This window comes from Phoca vitulina, unplaced genomic scaffold (assembly GCF_004348235.1).
Source record: "Phoca vitulina isolate PV1807 unplaced genomic scaffold, GSC_HSeal_1.0 scaffold94, whole genome shotgun sequence".
NCBI lineage: Eukaryota > Metazoa > Chordata > Mammalia > Carnivora > Phocidae > Phoca > Phoca vitulina.
The window spans coordinates 3,283,674-3,304,277 of NW_022589797.1; the positions used below are offsets into that span (position 1 = coordinate 3,283,674).

The window sequence follows — 20,604 nt, forward strand, 5'->3', positions numbered from 1 at the left end:
GAAGCAACCCTCTAAATTAAGAGACTACTACCTGGCCCCTAAGGCCATGGCTGAGAACCATTCACCCTGAGGCTCCCTGAGGTCTCTGGAGAGGTTACAGAAGATGGAAGCTAAGCTGGTGACAGTCGTGGAGGAGCTGATGACTGAATCCCTGCCATCTTCACTCCAACCCAAGCAGCATAGATTTAGTACTTTATATACTGGGGTTCACATAAAATGCTCACAAAAACTTTCTATTGCTAAAAAGGAATAAAAAAAATCAGCGCAATATAAAATCCTTAATAATTTGTATTCTACTACTACTGAATTTGAAGTAATCATGTTTGAGTATTCACACTGAGTAGAAAGTTCAAACAACTCAAGACTTTTATTTGCTAGATAAAGAACCTGGTCCAACATCTACAGATCTTCCTGTGAGTTCAAGAAATAATGAGTTCCTTTATTTCTTGAGGTTAGCAATAAATATGTGTTATATTTAAGGAGTTATGTTTCTGATGTATTAATATGTAACAAAGTCTGATAAGAATTAATTTTCATCAATTAATATAATTTTTGTAAGTGTTACTTCATGGGGCGCCTGAGTGGCTTAGTTGGTCAAGCGTCTGCCTTTGGCTCAGGTCCTGGTCCCAGAATCCTGGGATTGAGCCCCGCATTGGGCTCCTTGCTCAGCGGGGAGTCTGCTTCTCCCTCTCCCAACCAGCTCTCACTCTCTATCTCAAATAAATAAATAAAATCTTAAAAAAAAAAAAAGTGTCACTTCACATTTTCAATTTATAATAAAAATTTATCCTGTTAAAATCAATCTGTGCAAATATACTTGGCCCTACATAATAAATGGAGACCAAAAGAGTAGAAACTAAATTGAAATCTTGCAGACCTAATGATGCTTTCCTTCTTTCTCAGTACAACTTAGATATCGACTTGCACAGAAAATCAACATCAAAATAAATGCAACATTATAAAAACATCAAATCTTAAAATCACGTATTTAGTAAAAAATAAAATAGAATACTTCTAACTTCAAACATTAGAAATAATGTTTATAAATAAAACGAACAGACCAAAAACTTTCAATGAGACACGAGAAGGGGGAAAGCCTCAAATCAATAAAAGCCCTAACCAAGACTTTTGATTTTTAAAATCTACATTCCATCTTCCAGTAAGTACATTTGCAGTTTCATCCCCTGTTCTAAAACTGATTCATTTATTCAATAAAGATTTATTGGATGAATACAGATGTAGGAAATACAACCAATATTTATGGAATCAATGAATTGGTAAATTAACCCTAGTAACTGGGAATTCCTGCAAGGAGGCTTCTCTTTGCTAAGTTTCTGCTCAGAACACAGGTGCTTTTTTTTTTATTTTTGGAGATGTGAGCAGACAGCTGTGAACAAAAGAATCGAGGGTCAGAAATAAACCCACACCTATATGGTCAATTAATCTATGACAAAGGAGGCAAGAATATACAATGGGGAAGAGAGTCTTTTCAGTAAATGGTGCTAGAAAAATTTAACAGCTACATGCTAAAGCATGAAACTAGACCATTTTCTTACAACATACACAAAAATATCCTCAGAATGAATTAAAGACATAAATGAGAGACCTGAAACCACTAAACTCCTAAAAGTAAACATAGGCAGTAATCTCTTGGACACCGCCCTTAGCAACATATTTATGGATAGGTCTCCTCAGGCAAGGGAAATAAAAGCAAAAATAAACCATTGGGACTACAACAAAATAAAAAGCTTTTACACAGCAAAGGAAACCATCAATAAAACAAAAAGGCAACCTAACGAATAGGAGAAGATATCTGAAAATGAGATGTCTAACGAGGGGTTAATAACCAAAATATGGGAAGCCTGCTTATCCCTCTCCCACTCCCCCCTACTTGTGTTCCCTCTCGTGCTGTGTCTCTATCAACTCAATAAAAAATCTTAAAAAAAAAATTTTTTATGTAACTCAACACCAAAAACACAAATAATCCAGTTAAAAATGGGCAGAGGACCCAAATATACACTTTTCCAAAGAAGACATACACATTGCTGACAGATGCTCAACATCACTAATCATCAAAGAAACATAAATCAAAACCACAATATCACCTCACACCAGTCAGAATGCCTAGTATCAAAAAGATAAGGATGGGGCGCCTGGGTGGCTCAGTCTGTTGGGCATCTGCCTTCAGCTCAGGTTATGATCCTGGGACTGAGCCCCATGTTGGGCTCCCTGCTCACAGGGACCCTGCTTCTCCCTCTCCTCCCCGCTCATGCTTTCTCTCTGGCTTTCTCTCTCTCTCAAATAAATAAAATAAAATAAAATAAAATAAAATAAAATAAGATAAGGACTAACAAGTGTTGGTGAGAATGTGGAGAAAAAGGAACCCTTGTACACTGCTGGTGGAAATATAAATTGGTGTAACTACTGTGGAAAACTGTATGGAGGTCCTCAAAAAATTAAAAAATTAAAAACAGAAATACCATGATCCAGCAATTCCAAAACTAGGTATTTACCCAAAGAAAACAAAAACACTAATTCAAAAGATACATGCACCCTATGCTTGTTGCAGCATTATTTACAATAGCCAAGATATGGAAACAACCCAAGAGTCCAAATAGATGAATGGATAAAGAAGATGTGGTATGTATGTGTACACACACACACACACACACACACACACACTGGAATATTACTCAGCCATAAAAAGAATGAGACTTTGCGGGGTGCCTGGGCGGCTCAGAGGTTGGGTGACAGCCTTTGGCTCAGGTCATGATCCTGGAGTCCTGGGATCGAGTCCTGCGTCGGGCTCCCTGCTCAGCAGGGAGTCTGCTTCTCCCTCTGACCCTCCCCCCTCTCATGCTCTCTGTCTCTCTGTCTCTCTCACTTTTCCTCTCTCAAATAAATTAAATCTTAAAAAAAAAAGAAAAAAAAGAATGAGACTTTGCCATTTGTAGCTACATGGATGGACCTAGAGGGTATTGTGCTAAATGAAGTATGTCTGACAAAGGAAGACAAATACCATACAATTTCACTTTTATGTGGAATCTAAAGACCAAAACACATGAATCAACAAGCAAGCAAAACACCAAATAGACTCTTAAATACAGAGAACAAACTTGTGGTTGCCACAGGGGAAGTGGGTAGGGGGATGGATAAACCAGGCAAAGGGGATTAAAAGGTACAAACTTCCAGTTATAAGTCATGGAGATGAAAAGGACAGCATAGAGAATAGAGTCAATAATACTATAATAACAATATATGGTGACAATGACTACACTTATTCTGGTGAGCACTGAGATAGCGTTGTCAAATCAATATGCTGTACACCTGAAATTAACAAAACATTCTATGTTAATTCAGTTCAATAAAAAAAAAGAATCAAGGGTCAGAAAATTATGACAATAAAAACAAAATGGAGCCCCTGATCAATCAGGAAATAACCTGAGTACAACATTAAATAGCCCTGTTATATATGCGTAGGCACAAGAGACACAGCAATATGAGCTGGTGACAGAAGAGTTGGGTGGTCATTGCTGGCTGAAGATTATTAGGGAACCAAAGGCAGTCTGGAAGGTCTGCTGCCAGCTTTAGCCTATTCAGCATTTTTGTCAACACATGAATGAACCCCTGGGAGGAATGCTTATTAAATCTCTAGATCCTAGAGAGGGATCCTAGAAGAATTACAAATGAAGAGGATAAATAAGCTATACTCACGACCATAAGAGTCTCCTAGATATTTACTGCAGACAGACAAAAAGTTTTCATCTGGGTTTGAAAAATCAGCTACACAAAAACAGAAAGGCAGAGACTGGGATCCATACAAATTTGTACAAAAAAGACCTGGGTGAGTTAGCTGAGAAAAAGCACAATATGAATCAGAGCTAAATATGGTCCGCAAAGGGACCCTCCCACACCACAGTCTATACTGCTAAGACCAAACTGCCAGTGTATACTTAACTCCTGCCTTATCTCAAATGGATTTGAGGTAGCATGTAAGGATCTATGAAATATAACAAAGGAACATAAATTTAAAGATGTGAAAAGTAGAACAATGGCAGAGATATAGAATAAATCATAGCTTAAAAAAGTATACTATAAAGACAAACATTAGGTCTGTTACCCAGGGTTCCTAAGATAAAAAGATCAATCGTCTCTGAGGAAAAACAACTTCTCTTGGAAATAAGGCCAGACAGGAATTTCCCCCAAGAGGACCCACGAAGAGAACAGTTGAGTAACACACAGCACAGTTCCTTACACGAAATCCTCACAGTATACAACATAAAACATTTCATAGGGCTGTTACGTATTTTAAGTGTGAACATAGATCCATAGCATCACACCAAGGTAAAATCTAATGAAACAAAACTCTACAGGGCACCAATACATGATAGCCCAAGATCCCTGCAGATCAGGGGCTATTGTAAAAACAGAAGAATCACACAGTATGTGTTTCCTTGTGGCTGGCTTCTTTCACTTAGCATAATGTTTTGGAGGTTCATCCACTTCACAGCATGTATCAATATTACATTCCTTTTCATGGCTGAATAATAATCTGCTGTATGGTTACATTTGTTTATCCATTCATCAGGTGACAGACATTTGTTTTTGTTTTGTTTTGTTTTAAAGATTTTATTTATTTATTTGAGAGAGAGTGACAGAGATAGCAAGAGAGAGCATGAGCAGGGAGGAGAGGGAGAAGCAGACTCCCCGCTGAGCAGGGAACCAAATGTGGGATCATGACCTGAGCCAAAGGCAGACACTTAACCGACTGAGCCACTCAGGCACCCCAGGTGATGAGACATTTGAATTGTTTCCGCATTTTGACTATGATGAATAGTACTGCTATGCACATGCACTTACAAGTTTTGTGCAGACATATATTTCCATCTCTTTTGGATATATGCCTAGGAGTGGAATTGCTGGGTCATATGGTAAAATTCTACATTTAACCTTTTAAGAAACTACCAGACTGTTTTCTAAAGTGGTTATACTATATTACTCTTATTACAGTTTTAATTTACATTTCCTTCTAATTTAATTACATTTCCTTTACAGCACCTTTCACATGTCTGTTGGCTATTTACGTTTTCTTTTTTGTTTTTTTAAAGATTTTATTTATTTGAAAGAGAGACAGAGAGCACGAGCTGGGGGAGGGGTACAGAGAGAGGGAGAAGCAGACTCCCTGCTGAGAAGGGAGCCCAACGCAGGGCTCGAACTCAGGACCCCAAGATCATGACCTGAGCCAAAGGCAGACACTTAACTGACTGAGCCACCCAGGCGCCCCTATGTTTTCTTTTGTGAAGCATCTGTTCAAGTCTTTTGCTCATTGTTTAGGTTGTGCCTCTTTTTTTTGTTGTTTTGTAGGAATACTTCAAATATTCTGGATACAATCTGCAATTGATCTATTCATTTTCTTAATGGTATCTTTTGATGAACAGAAATTTTTAATTTTGATTAAAGTTCAATGTATCCAAATTTTTTTTATGGTTAGTATTTTTGTTGCTCTGTCCAAGAAATCTTTACCTAACCCCAAAGTTGTGAAAATATTCTCTTATAGTTTATTCTGGAAGCTTTATGTTTCTGGGTTTTACATTTAAGTCCGTGATCCACGTAGAATTAATTTTTGTGTAAAGAGTAAGACAGAGGTTGAGGTTTGTTTCTTCGTATACATACATCCAGTTGTTCTAGCAACATTTGTAAAAAGACTCGCCTTTTCCCACTGAATTAACTTAACATTGTGGTTGAAAATCAACTGAGTGTACATATGTGGGTCTATTTCTGGACTTTATTATCTTCCATTTATCTACTAGTCTACCTTTAACACCAATAACTGCACTGTCATGATTATTGTAACTTTATAAGTCTTGAAATTAGATAGTTTAAGTCTTTCAACTTCATTCTTTCTCAAGATTTTTTTGGCCTTTTCAGATCCCTTTTTTTTTTTTTTTTAAGTAGGCCCCAAAGGGCGCCTGGGTGGCTCAGTTGTTAAGCGTCTGCCTTCAGCTCAGGTCATGATCCCGGGGTCCTGGGATCGAGCCCCACATTGGGCTCCCTGCTTCGCGGGAAGCCTGCTTCTCCCTCTCCCACTCCCCCTGCTGTGTTCCCTCTCTTGCTGTGTCTCTCTCTGTCAAATAAATAAATAAAATCTTTAAAAAAAATAAATAAATAAAATAAAGTAGGCTCCATGCCCAGTGTGGAGCCCGACGTGGGGCTTGAACTCACAACCCTGAGATCAAGACCTGAGCTGAGCTCAAGAGTCGAACACTAAACCAACTGAGCTACCCAGGCACCCCTCCTACATCCTTTTCAAGAAGTTACTTTTTAAAAAAATTTCCCAAACACTTTTAAACAGCATTTTAAAATCTACTGTCCAAATTCTATAGTAGGACAATGACCTATACTGGTATTATGAAACTAAACACGGAAACTAAACACTAAAACTAAACACTGAAACCATCTAAGCATTAATGTATCTCCACTTCTCTCTACCCAAGGTACAGAGCTACTAGAGACCTTGTAACTATAGGCTTAAGACCAATCCATGTCATCAAGACAACTATAAGTAAGGTTCCAGAAAATACACAGGTATTGCTGACTGGTGCGCCCACCACTTACCCTGGTTCAATATGATCCGACAAGGCTGGCATTGACCCCCATGGCATAGCTCAGCACAGTGGTGCTGACCACAGTTCAAAAGATTCTCACATGGATTGGAACAGTGGACTGAGACGGCCTGACCACAGCGAACTGTGTGCCTGGAAAGAAAACAGATGTATACACAGCATTAGTCTGATGCTGGACAGTAAGTTCCTGTTGGATAGCTAAACTAACAATGAAGCCCAAGCTTTACCCCCCAAAACTATGAAACCTTTCTCTTGACCCCATTTCCGTCACTTTTCTGTTTACCTCCTCCAATCTTTATTTCCTTAATTACTCTCCTCCTCTCCACTTTTTCTTTTTTCCCCTGCTTTGCTTTCCTTATTTCCCATCCTGCTCTCTCTCCCCTATATTCTGACCAGTGAAGAAATGAAGTTCCTCTCTGTAGATTTCTTCACTGAGTTCCCATGAAGTAGCATGCAGGAGGGGACAGAGCTGGGAGCTCCCACAGTATCTTACAGATGGAGGCAGGAAAGTTTGGGCGGTGGGGGCCGGGGCAGGGAGGGTTAGTTATAATGTATATACTAAGAATGGAAGTACAATGGCATTCTCATGGGATCTGGTACTCCGGCATTTTATGTAGTTATAATACTTAAGAACATACTGTATGTCACTTTGATTCAGGATGGGAAAATCATTCTGGCTTTGTTCCAATAAGCATCCTAATTTTGCTGACTTATTGCCTAGAGAAGGATATGAAGTTAGTGCTTTTAGACAACTATCTTCAGGTCTCTTTCTGGTAATGGTTTAGAGCTTGGAGTCTACTCTCCTGCAAGAAGAGTTTTATTCTATCCCCTACTTTAATCTCAACTACATATTTTGTTTTAAAAAGTCACTGTTACATATACAGACAATCAGTTTCCAGTGCTCAGGCTCATGGCTAACAGCAACCCCTGGAGGTGAACACTATTATTTCTATTTTATGATAAGAAAAATGAGGCTCAGTGTGACCAAGCAACTTGCCCAGGTCAACAACTAATTAGTGGCAGAGGCCAGATCTGACCTGGTCTTTCTGACCCAGAGAGCCCTTACATGTGACTCTCAGGCCACACCACTGTCCTTGTAAGTTCAGACAAATGTGATTCACTGAAAACTGGCTCAATCCCATTTTGTCCTACGGTTCAAAAATCATTTGGGTCTTACTGAGCCTCAGAAACATTTCATAACTAACAGTGATCCTTGCCCTAATGACGGAGAACTTGTATTATAATGAAAAGAGGATGGGCTCTAGGGTCACTTATTTTTTCATTTAACAATATTCATTGAAAACCTCCTAGATGCCAGATATAATGCTAGGTATAGGTAAATGGTCCCTGTCTCCTGAACCTTAACAGGCCTGGGTTTAATCCTGATTCTTTCACCCACAGACAGGTTAAGAAAAAAGTCCCTGTCATTTTGGCATTCAACTGAAATGGATAATCTCACCATGCAAATAACTTCTTAATCACTTATAAGACTGCAAAACAGGATCAGGGCAGCAGAGTAAACTACTATTTACAAAAAAGTACTATTTAGGGGCACCTGGGTGGCTCAGATGGTTGGGCGTCTGCCTTCAGCTCGGGTCACGATCTCCAGGTCCTGGTATCGAGCCCCATTCAGGCTCCCAGCTCAGTGGAGAGTCTGCTTCTCCCTCTCCCTCTGCCTCTCCCCGTTTGTGCTTTCTCTCTCAAGTGAATAAATAAAATCTTAAAAAAAAAAAAAATACTATTTATGCCTACCACTTATTTCTATCTACTCACTAATTCTTACTTTAGAAATTCACACATAAATCATCAAAGTGGACACAGAAGTCTTTAGAGAGCAGTTCTAACTTTACCTGGTCCGTCCACATTCACATGTTTTAGTCATGAAGGCAGGGCAGGGTGGGCAAGGTCCAGGATGGCAGAGACTAAAAGAGAAAGGCTTAGATGAATAAATGATACTCATGTATCCAAACCTGAACAAAGTTGCCCCTACTGGGTTTTATTGTGAATGTGCCAACAAATAAACCTACTATGAAATGTTTTAGTATTTGCCTAATGTTGATTAAACTATTTAAACAAAAATACCAACAATGTTTTCATACAGAATTTATGGCATTATCATCTTATAATACTTAACCAGAAAAGTAAAGCCCAAGTCAAAATACTGGTTTTCTTTGGTTCTGACAGTCAAAGATAACGTTTCCAAATATGGTCTTAGCCCACTTAGTGAGATGTTTTAGGGCCTCCTTTCCTTCAGATGTGATGCTGACCACCTAATCTGCATCACTTTTGATATTTTCTGGTAGTCATGACAGGGGGCCATTTCTGCTAAAGACTTCAGAAAGATAGTTCATGCAGAAGGTTAATTTATTATTAAATTTACTTAAAATGCCTACTGAGGGAAGGAACAGTTTAAAAACAGATGAGTCGGGCGCCTGGGTGGCTCAGTTGGTTAAGCGACTGCCTTCGGCTCAGGTCATGATCCTGGAGTCCCGGGATCGAGTCCCGCATTGGGCTCCCTGCTCGGCGGGGAGTCTGCTTCTCCCTCTGACCCTCCCCCCTCTCATGTGCTCTCTCTCTCTCATTCTCTCTCAAATAAATAAATAAAATCTTAAAAAAAAAAAAAAAACAGATGAGTCCCTGGGTCTGAGGAAGGACCTATAGAAGCAGTAAAAGAAGGTTAGGGGCTGAATGCCCAGCAGGCAGCAGGCCAGGCTCTGTATCCCTGTCTGGGAAGCTCTCCTACCATGGGCAATTCCCCAGCAGCAACCCACATCCTGACCCACAAGGCCTCTGGCCCAACATTTGCCCCTGCTCCATGCAGCACAAGCACCAAGATAACACTTTGAAGTCTGTTTTACTTTTAGATTTGGGTAATAAAAACAAGTTACCATTACTTGACCATTTACCATATGCCAGACTCTGTACCAAGCCTCTTAGATGCATTAATTTAATATTCACAGAACTCTATGAGATAAATATTGATGTTCGTTATTATTTTACAGATGCAGAAAGTGAGGCTTAGAGAAGTAACTTGCCCAAGGTCACACAACCGTTAAGTGACTTGACCCCAGGAATTAAACATTTGTCTGAAGTCAAAGCTGTAGAAATTTGTTATCTGTAACTAATCAACTGTTAGTATTGGGTATTCCTCTTATTTAGAAGTTGACTAGACACTTTGTAAAGCTGGCTACTTACTGGACAGAGGGATTCGCATCCTAAAAACATGTGCAACAGGACCCTACACAATTGCCTTTTCACAGACAGAAGTCTGTCCTAGTCACTCTTTTGGACCTGGATATCACTGGGGGATATTTCTTAGAAGCTAGCAGTATAGTATCGTGGAAACCCCATCTCCACCATGTCCTAGCACTATGACTTTGGGCAAGCTACTTGGCCTTTCGGAGCCTCATCAGTAAAATGGAGATGATAAATATCTATACATCTCTGGGCTGTTGTAAGGATTCAATGAGTTAACTCTTGCAGAGTGCCTGGCACAGGGTAAGTGTTCAGTAAATTGAAATCATATTGCCCTTCACCCCATCCTGTTACATGCTAACCACCAGATATATGTACTCAGAGCCATGAGCAAAGTGTGTCTACCAGGAATCTCCAGGGGTCTAGTGTTCCAACTTACAGGTTACAGGAATGTGGGCAGTCCTGGCCAGGCTGTTTCTTTCTACAAACCTCACCACAACTATGTGGAATTTCATTTCTGCTCCATTCAGGATTCTTTACCTTGCCTAAAACATATCAGATCAGAGAGTCAATGGTATAAACTTCAACCACATCTTATACTTTAATGAAACAGTATAATATAGCTAGACAGCATGAACTTCAGTGTGGTTTTCATTAGTTTGACAAACACATTATCCCACATCCTAAAATAAAAAGATGACTGTAATGCTACTCATCAAAAGCTTCACTGAGTATGATAAATCCTAAATTCTGGATTATCTGGAAAAGAGAAATAAGTCATTTTTACTTATGAAAATGCCACTTTGACTAACCGACATATTAATCTAAAAAAAAAAAAAAACCCTACAAGGTAAATCTTTTGTAAATGGACCCTTGAACAGATATGGGAATATCTGCCATAAGGATCAGAAAGAAGAAATAAGGGAAAAGAACAATGGGGTGGGAGATGGGGGAGCAGTAAGAGATGGAAAGGACATAAATCCCCTGTACAGTAGGAACTTGCCAAATCTAAAGCTTATGAAGTAGGCAGAAGAAGGCTATAATTTTATAATTAGGGTATCTCTGCAAATCTTTAGTGACTATCTTCCATGAACTTAGCACAGAGGCAGGAACTGTAAAACTGAGGCACGGGACTCCTCCATGCCCTTGAGGAACTCATCTTTACTTGGGCAATTTACACCCTAAGTGATGGCCTGTCCCCAGTGTTTGGGCTCTGCTTTTCTATCTTGTTTCTTTCAGAAACCTTATTCATGTTGAGAGGTTCGTTGTACCTAAAGGCCTGTGATTCCCAAATCTACATTTTCTTTCTTTTTCCTTTTTTCCCCCCAAATCTACACTTTCTGCATTGCCCTGAATCCTCAGTTCCGGCCCTCTCTGTCCAACCCATCTGCTGAACATCTCCATGTGAGGTGTTAGTCACCCCAAACTGTCTACATTTACAGCCAAAGTTAGTATCTTTTCTCTTTAACCCCTCCTTCTTCAGTGTTTCCTATTTCTGTCAGTAACACCATCACTGTCGGGAGTCACAGACTCAAAAACTAGAGTCATCCCCGACTCCTCTTTTTCTTTCCATAATCTACTTAATCACCAAATCTTCTCAATTTCCCTACACAGTGTATCTCACTTCAACTCTCCTGCTACTTCTACTCTTGTCTATTTGTCAGAATCTCAACTCCAGACTATTAGAAAAACTTCCCCGCCTCTGTGCTCTCTTGCTTTAATACAGTGCCCTGGGTTCCCCCTACCATCTTTCAATGGCTCCACCTCTTTTCCCTGACTCTAAATGATGTTTTATTTTTCTTCTTTCTGCCAGGGCTCTGCATTAGACCCTTTTTACTCCTTGCCCTTCCATCCACTATTCTCAACTGCAACTATCATCTCTAAGTCCTGATCTCTCTTTAAATATTCCCAGCTCCCAGGGCGCCTGGTTGGCTCAGTCGGTTAAGTGTCTGCCTTTGGCTGGGGTCATGATCCCAGCCAGGGTCCTGGGATCGAGCCCTGCATCGGGCTCCCTGTTTGGTGGGGAGTCTGCCTCTCCCCCAGCTCATGCTCTCTTTCAAATAATAATAACAAAAAAATCTTTAAATATTCCTAACTCCTTGTTGGACACCTCTCACTGGATGCCTTGTTCACTCATCCTACTCAACATTTCTAAATTGAACTCATTGTCCCTATCAGTCCTGGTTCTCTTGACCTGCCTTTTTCTGCCCTTGGTATCATCATTTCCAAAAGCATGAAATTTTGGAGCCACATTTAGGTTCTTCCCTTTCCCACTGCTGTTAATTCCTGTTTACCTTTGAAATCTTGTACCCCCTTCCTTTCTCTCCCACTCTAACACCCATTATAGACTTTTATTATTCTTCACTTGAGATCTGTCAGTGAAGGCTTTAACAAGATTTTTAATTCCACTGTGGTGTTTTATGTTTAAAAATCCTTTAAAATAAGGTAATTAAGCTTTGGTATTGGTCCTACTTGTGTAGTTTTACATGGATCTCCTGCTTCCAGTTTCAGGTTGCCTTTCCAATAGTACATTCCAAAATATTCATTCCTTCAACAAATACTATTTTACTATCTTTTAAGGCTCAGATTGTGGCAATAAAACATAAAAGACCAGCAGATTCCAAATAAAAGAGTGGCCAAAGTGGGAGAGGAGATAAGAAAGGAAGGATTCCTTTGGAAAACAATGTTTGGGGTCTGATCTTGAATGGATGAGGAGTCAGTGATGAAGATTTAAAGAGAAGATGGGGAAGAACATTCTAGATAGTTGAGTTCACCAAGAGACTGATGAAGACTTGATGGTCAAGACTAACTCTCAGTGAAAGCTGCTAGTTAAGTAATGGGAAAGAAAAAATATGAGCAAATTAAAGCCTACAGAAATAAACAGGAAGAGCTAGTCATTTCAAGAAAGGAATGGCCAAAAGGTCCAAGGGCTACTGTGTTGCCAAAAAGGTTAAGAACTTCTAAATCAGCCCTGGATTTGGTCAGGTATGGGCCACTGATGACTTCTGAAAACAGATGCAGCAAGGTGACAAAGAAAGAAGCAAAAATGCAATGGTTCAAGAAGGGAGACAGACGGTTAAACAAAATTTGAAAAATCAACAACTAGATGAAGGTTAGCCATTAAAAGGCAGGAAAGAAAAAAAATAATAAAAAACATGCAGAAAACAGACTAACAGCAAGAATGAGCATCTGGATTGAAGAAAGTTCTTCTTAACACATAGGGGAATTGAGCTATTCAAAAACAGGAAGAAGTTTTCCACAAAGAGGGAGGATAGAGTTTGTAATGCTGGTTTATAGAAAATCTTTCTTTACTATATAAAGACCCCAATGACTGATTTCCTGGGTTAAAATAAAGTACTTTTCAACACTTTACTCATACTGCTCAAATCTGGAATATCAAAGCTGTTACAGTTAAGGGTGAGAAGGAGCCCATGTCTATGCCTGCCTCCACCATCTGGTCAGGTAAGATCTCTGGTCTAAAGGTAAGATCACGGAGACCATGGGCACCTGGGTAGCTCAGTCGTTAGGCATCTGCCTTCGGCTCAGGTCGTGATCCCAGGGTCCCGGGATCGAGCCCCACATCGGGCTCCCTGCTCAGCGGGGAGCCTGCTTCTCCCTCTCCCACTCCCCCTGCTTGTGTTCCCTCTCTCGCTGTGTCTCTCTCTGTCAAATAAATAAAATCTTAAAAAAAAAAGATCACGGAGACCAGCACCACAGCTCAGAAGTAGCATGAGCCTGGTGGGCATGGTGAGAAGGCTCATGTCCAGAAAAGCCTGCCAAAAGCACAAAGGCCTGTGACTCTGGCTGTGTGATGGACCACAGGCAGATGATGTCGGTAAACTCCTGGAACCTTGAAGTCTTATTAGGAACTTCTAAAATATGCCTGGTACATCACTTCTTCTGGGTTGGAAAATGAGTTACAATGCATAAAGTGGAAGAGACTCAAGTGAAAGCAAAAAAAAACTCACCACAGAAACAAGTGTAAGTATTAGGAACATGTGCAGAAACATTCTGACAGGCAGGGCACCTCCAACCACTCTGGCCATCTGTCAAGAAAAAGGAGAGGAAACCAAAATAATTTCCTTACAAAAGTACATGTAATTTTTATTTTATTTATTTATTTATTTTTTAAATATTTTATTTATTTATTTGACAGAGAGAGAGACAGCGATAGGGAACACAAGCAGGGGGAGTGGGAGAGGGAGAAGCAGGCTTCCCGCTGAGCAGAGAGCCCGATGTGGGGCTCGATCCCAGGACTCTGGGATCATGACCTGAGCCGAAGGCAGATGCTTAACGACTGAGCCACCCAGGCGCCCCTAAAAGTACATGTAATTTTTAAAAATTTAAACCTAAAGGAAGCCTTAATGTTATAGCAGCAGTAGTCATTTCATGTTAAAGATATCAGATATTAAGGATATCAGGATATTAAGAAACAAATTCACAATCTGAATGCTCTGCTTAAATACTGCATTTGGACTTATATATAAGGACTTTAAATATAGTAATCAAACAGGTACCCATTTTTTTAATGTCAAGTGAGATATAATTGACATATAACACTAAGTTTAAGATGTACAACATGTTAACTTGATACATTTATAAACTATAATAGGATTATCACTGTCACATTAGCTAACACCTCCATCGCTTCACATGATTATCAATTCATTATGTGGTTCTTTTTTTTTTTTAAAGATTTTATTTAGGGGCGCCTGGCTGGCTCAGTCATTAAGCGTGTGCCCCCGCATCGGGGCTTTATTTTTTTTTAAGATTTTAGATTTAGGGCGCCTGGGTGGCTCAGTTGGTTAAGCAACTGCCTTCAACTCAGGTCATGATCCTGGAGTCCCTGGATCGAGTCCGGCATCAGGCTCCCTGCTGAGCAGGGAGTCTGCTTCTCCCTCTGACCCTCCCCCCTCTCATGTGCTCTCTCTCATTCTCTCTCTCTCAAATAAATAAATAAAATCTTTAAAAAAAAAAAAAAGATTTTAGATTTAAAGATTTTTATTTATTTATCTGACAGAGACACAGCGAGAGAGGGAACACAAGCAGGGGGAGTGGGAGAGGGAGAAGCAGGCTTCCTGCTGAGCAGAGAGCCTGACATGGGGCTCGATCCCAGGACCCTGGGATCATGACCTGAGCCGAAGGCAGACGCTTAACGACTGAGCCACCCAGGTGCCCCTCATTATGTGGTTCTAATATTAAGGTAAACATCATCTAAATCTTGGCTTAAAAAAAAAAAGAGGATAAAATATTTGAGTACATTCACGAAAACCCAGATGTCTTTTTTTTTTTAAGACTTTATTTTTATGTAATCTCTACACCCAACATGGGACTCGAACCCTCAACCCCGATATCAACAACTGCATGCTCTACCGACTGAGCCAGCCAGGCACCCTCAGATGCCTTAAATTAGAAGAGTCACAAATCAGAAAACATGTTATTTTTTTTTTTAAGGAAATTTTTAAAGATTTTATTTATTTAAAAAGATTTTATTTATTCATTTGAGAGAGACAGTGTGTGCATGAGCAGGGGGAGAGGCAGAGGGAGAGGAACAAGTAGACTCCCCTCTGAGCGCAGTGCCTAAGGCAGGGCAAGATCCCAGGATCCTGAGATCATGACCCAAGCCAAAGTCAGACACTTAACTGAGCCACCCAGATGGCTATTTTATTTATTTATTTAGAGAAAGACAGAGAGCACAAGCGAGCACAAGCGAGCACAAGCGGGGGAGGGGGGGCAGAGGGAGACAGAGAGGGAGAGAGAGAATCTCTCAAGCGGACTCCACCGACTCCACGCTGAGCACAGAGGCTCAACTCTGCAGGGCTCGATCTCACAACCCATGAGATCGTGACCTGAGCTGAAATCACAAGTTGGTTGCTTAACCAACTGAGCCAGCCAGGTACCCCAATAACTGCTTTCTATAAATTTTCTAAAGCAAACTACACAGGAAATGTTTTCTGTAATTGCTACTTGGATAAAAGCTACCATTTTCAATAAATGTGACTGATTTTGTTATATCCCAAATATATTTTAATATTGTTATGTTAAGCTGTTTTTTAAATTTCCTTTTTTTTAAAAATTGTATTTTAGGGGCGCCTGGTGGCTCAGTCATTAAGCATCTGCCTTCAGCTCAGGTCATGATCCCAGGGTCCTGGGATCGAGCCCCGCATTGGGCTCCCTGCTCAGCGGGGAGCCTGCTTCTCCCTCTCCCACTTTCCCTGCTTGTGTTCCCTCTTTCGCTTTCTCTGTCAAATAAATAAATTAAATCTTAAAATAAATAAATAAATAAAAATTTTATTTTATTTTTACCTTTTAAGTAAGCTCTATGCCCAATATGGGGCTTGAACTCACGCCCCTGAGATCAAGAGTTGCATGCTCTACCAACTGAGATAGCCAGGCACCCCTTAGTTCTTTATTTAAGATCTACAGCTTCATACTAGTCATCTAAAACATGTGTTCAAGGCAACAGCGCAGATAAAATATTCAAGAGGAATTAGTTATTTTTAAACCTAAGTTTAAGGGGTGCCTGGATGGCTCAGTCGGTGGAGAGTATGACTCGATCTCAGGGTTGTAAGCTGGAGCCCCAAATTGGGTATACTTAAAAATAAAATCTTAGGGACGCCTGGGTGGCTCAGTCACTTAAGCGTCTGCCTTCAGCTCAGGTCATGATCCAAGGTCCTGGGATCGAGTCCCACACTGGGCTCCCTGCTCAGCGGGAAGCCTGCTTCTCCCTCTGCTGCCGCTTCCCCTGCTTGTGTGCACGCTCTCTCTGACAAATAAATAAATAAAAATAAATAAAAGAAAAAAAATAAAATCTTAAAAAAAAAAAGCTAAGTTTAAAACCTGAATATATCAAATGAGTGAGAATAACTATACAGAAGAGAGAAATGACTGACCTGCTTGAGATGCTGGAGACCGTGCCCATTTCTTTATGCAGTTCAAATGAAACACATGGTAACAGCTCTGACAACTCCACACTGGTGCTGTGACGCGAACCAATTCACAGCACACCATGCACTCATATTTTTCTGTAGTTAGCTGTTCAATTAGAGAACCTGTTTAAAAAACCAAATGAATTAATTCAAACACAGAAAAACATTCCTTACTTTAGTCAACCAAGGATCAGCAAGGCATTTGAAGGAAGAATCCAAACACAAAGGTTTTAAGTATGTCTGATTCTAAGTAAGGTGGTTGTTCAGTGTTTGGGGACAAGAAGGGACAGGAATATGCTGAGGAAGAAGACTTAGGAAGTGGACATTCAGGTGGGGATTCGCACAACTGAGGAAACATTGCCAAGAAACTGCCCAGGAATTGACCAGAGTAGCCAAACGCCCCTTATAACACAGCTTAAGCATCCTCAGAAGCAACAACTGTAGCACCTTGCCCTGCCTCCTCTGAATCTGATCCAGATCCATGGATTCAGAAAGGGGCTCATGGAGCTGCAGTGGTCAGGTGAAAGAAACCTAGGCCTGGACAGGTTCCAACAACCCAGGGTGGTAACATCTCTTCTAGTAGTTGCCATGAAAGTCTCTAGTTGATCTACTCAACAAAGATATCCTTGGTGTTTACCATAATCCCATGGTAGGGTTACTAGACTAAAGGAGACACAGACCCTGGCTCCAGAAGCCCAGCATCTGGTGAGGGAGATCAGTGTCATAAGAATCCTCCCAGATGGATTCCTTAATACTTTCACCCACTTCCAGACTTTTCCTCAAACACGATCTCAGCAAAGCCTTTCTAGATCTGAGGTAGAGTCAGGTGCTCTCAGAGGGTGTGTGTGTGTGTTTGTGTGTGTGTGTGTGTGAATTTTCTTTTTTCAATCCATACTTTTTTTTTTTTTGTCAAGATTTATTTGAGAGAGAGAGCATGAGCAGGGGGAAAGGGAGGGGCAGAGGGAGAAGCAGACTCCCTGCTGAGCAGGAAGCCTGACACAGGGCTCAATCCCAGGACCCAGAGATCATGACCTGAACTAGAGGCAGATGCTTAACTGAGCCACCCAGGCACCCCTTTCAGTCCATACTTTTAGCATTTGTTTCATAAAACTATTTCATTTGTTATTGGGTCCAAATAGGCTTTAAGAATAAAATAATTAACCTTAAATAAATGCTGTGCTAAAGCACTTTACACATATTTAATTCTCTTAACAAGGCTGTAATATAGGTACCATGTTATAGATGAAGGAACTGAGGCTCAGAATGGTTCAATCACTTACCTAAGGTCACAAAGCTCATATTTTAATCACTTTATAATATTAGCTTTCCTAAGATTACTTCCTGTTTGCCCAATTTAATGGCAAAAGAAATACAGAACACAAGGACTATAAGGTCTGTGAGGCAGGGCCAGGGCATTGTTTGCCTTGCTCACTGTTTTATTTCCAATGCCTGGCCATTAGCAGGTGCTCAGTAAATATTTATTAAATGAATGGATGAAGAAATAAATGAGTATCATCTAGTCTGTTCTATAACCTCTCTCCCTTGAAAGTTTCAGGCTTCAGTAGTTTTTGAGATAGCTCTTTTGTTCTGATGAAAGCCTGGAATAAAGATTTTGTGTGGCTGATAAAGGGAAATCTACTCACTTTAGATAACCCATAAACACATCAAAAACTGAATTATATTTTAAAAAACTAAAGAACCAGACTTAGATTCTTTCTTAAAAGCAGGGATACCCTACTCTGCATCAGTTAACGTCTCTGAATAACAAAGTTAATTACATCTCCTACCATTTAGCATGCTACGTGTGGAAGATTCTGAAGGGGTAAGTAAGAGAGAGCTCAGTAAAGAGTGAGATTATGAGTGAGTCATCTACATACAAGAGCCTGACTGTGGCAGAGGAATAGTTTGTGAGAATTACACTTGGATAAATTTTGTAGAAAATGCCTATTGACTATTCTAGGACAGAACTGAGAATTAAAGGACACAAAAAAGTAAGTGAAGTTGGGAACATACATGAGAACCCTATGATCGACTGCTGTTTTGGTTTCTGCCCTGAAGGTTGTCTTTTTATTTTATTGTTTCTCTTATTCATTAAGTTTATGGCTTGTTAATATTGTTTTATATGTGATGTTTCTAAATCCAGTCACAGTGAAACTGACCACGAGGATGCACATACATATAGCAATGTGGGAACAACCGCCAACCTTGAATAACCCACAAAGCTCTACTAAGCCCTCTGCAAAGGCTGTTCCTCTCACATCCCATGTTGAATCGGACAGTGAATCCTGCTGGCACTACCTTCAGAATACATCTAGAATCCAACCCCTGCTGCTATTACTATGGCCCAAGCCACTATCTCTTCACCTGGGTTATTAAAATGGCCTCCTAACTAATCTTCCTACTTCTGCCTTTGCCCCCTTCAGTCTATTCTCACCACAGCAGCCAGAGGGAGCCTGTTAAAATGCAAATTAGATGATGCCACTCAGGCCCAGAACTTGCCAATGGTTTCTACATCACCTGTCTGTAAAAGCCAAAGTTCTTACAAAGGCCTTCATCACTCCCGGTCCTTACCTGTTATTCCTCTTTCCCTAAGTCACTACTCTAAGAACACACTGACCTCCTTCCTGGCCCCAGACTGGCAGGCAGATTTCTGCCCGAGGGTCTTTACAACTTGGTGCTCCCTCTGCCTAATACTTTTCCCTAGACTTTGGCATAGCTCAGTCCCCTACCGCCTTCAGGTGTTTACTCAAAATGTGATCTTCTCAATGAGAAGACTGGCCTTGGCCATATTTTAAAAAATTGTAACCCACTCCCTCAACATTCCCTATTACTTTTCCATACTGTATTTTTCTCCACACCACTTGAATCTTACAGATCATTTATTTTCTCCACGCCACTTATATATCCTATCTTATATATCATATATTTTGCTTTTTTCTTTTTTTTTTTAAATCTTTTTTTTTTTTTAAAGATTTTATTTATTTATTCATGAGAGACAGAGAGAGAGAGACAGAGGCAGAGGGAGAAGCAGGCTCCCCGCGGAGCAGGGAGCCCGATGCGGGACTCGATCCCAGGACCCTGGGATCATGACCTGAGCCGAAGGCAGACGCTTAACCGACTGAGCCACCCAGGCGTCCCTATTTTGCTTTTTTCATCTTATTTCCTAACTCTATACACAGAATGTACACTCCTTGATGGCTGAGGTTTTTACCTACAGGGCTGCCTGGGACGTAGTGGGCACTCAAGGATACTTGTATGAATGAATGAAAAGAAATAAAAATATAGCAAAAGGTTCCAGAAAGACCTAGAAAGAGAAATAGTATAATCCTTTCACCAACAATGCTTTGGTTTTATCAAAACATGTGTAACACATGTAAAATATGGTACTGTCCCAGAACAGCTTTCTGCTGGTAAACTATAACATTTCAGGTCCAAGACTCTTGTCTGCTGGCTGCCAGCCCTGGTGTGACCACTGGCTCTTCTTCAATCCTAAATCCTCTTCCACTAGGGTTTCCCCATAATTTCTCAGTCATGACTCTGTCTACTCCATACTTGTACTTTGAAAGCATGTCAGTAAAGAGGGTGATGCACCCACTGAAATAACTGGAAAAGACCTGACTGAAGTGTTAACTGACTACAGACTTTTCAGATGCACCAATAAATAACGGTTAAAAAAAAACCCAAAAGCAATACTGATTTGAAAAATCCAAGAGTACACTGTGATTAAAAAAAAAAAAGCCATTAAAAAAATAGATGTACACTAAAAATAATGATACACTAAAAAATAGATGTACACTAAAAATAATCTGATATCTGGAATTTATCTTAAAATATATCAGCAAAAATAAAAATTAGAT

The 20,604-nt window shown here is 40.2% G+C and overlaps 1 protein-coding gene across 4 annotated transcripts in view; it reads right to left on the minus strand.

Moving 5' to 3' along the window:
• The window catches only part of NFX1 (nuclear transcription factor, X-box binding 1), a 74,229-nt gene that overhangs the window by 39,968 nt on the left and 13,657 nt on the right, over positions 1 to 20,604 (minus strand). For all 4 annotated transcript variants that reach the window (XM_032396787.1, XM_032396786.1, XM_032396785.1 and 1 more), the window contains exons 3-7: positions 16,712 to 16,870; positions 13,787 to 13,864; positions 10,258 to 10,363; positions 8,474 to 8,545; positions 6,616 to 6,755 (exon numbers count right to left, since the gene is read on the minus strand). In XM_032396787.1, the coding sequence (XP_032252678.1) occupies positions 6,616 to 6,755; positions 8,474 to 8,545; positions 10,258 to 10,363; positions 13,787 to 13,864; positions 16,712 to 16,870 (555 nt within the window). The remainder of the gene's footprint in view (positions 1 to 6,615; positions 6,756 to 8,473; positions 8,546 to 10,257; positions 10,364 to 13,786; positions 13,865 to 16,711; positions 16,871 to 20,604) is intronic.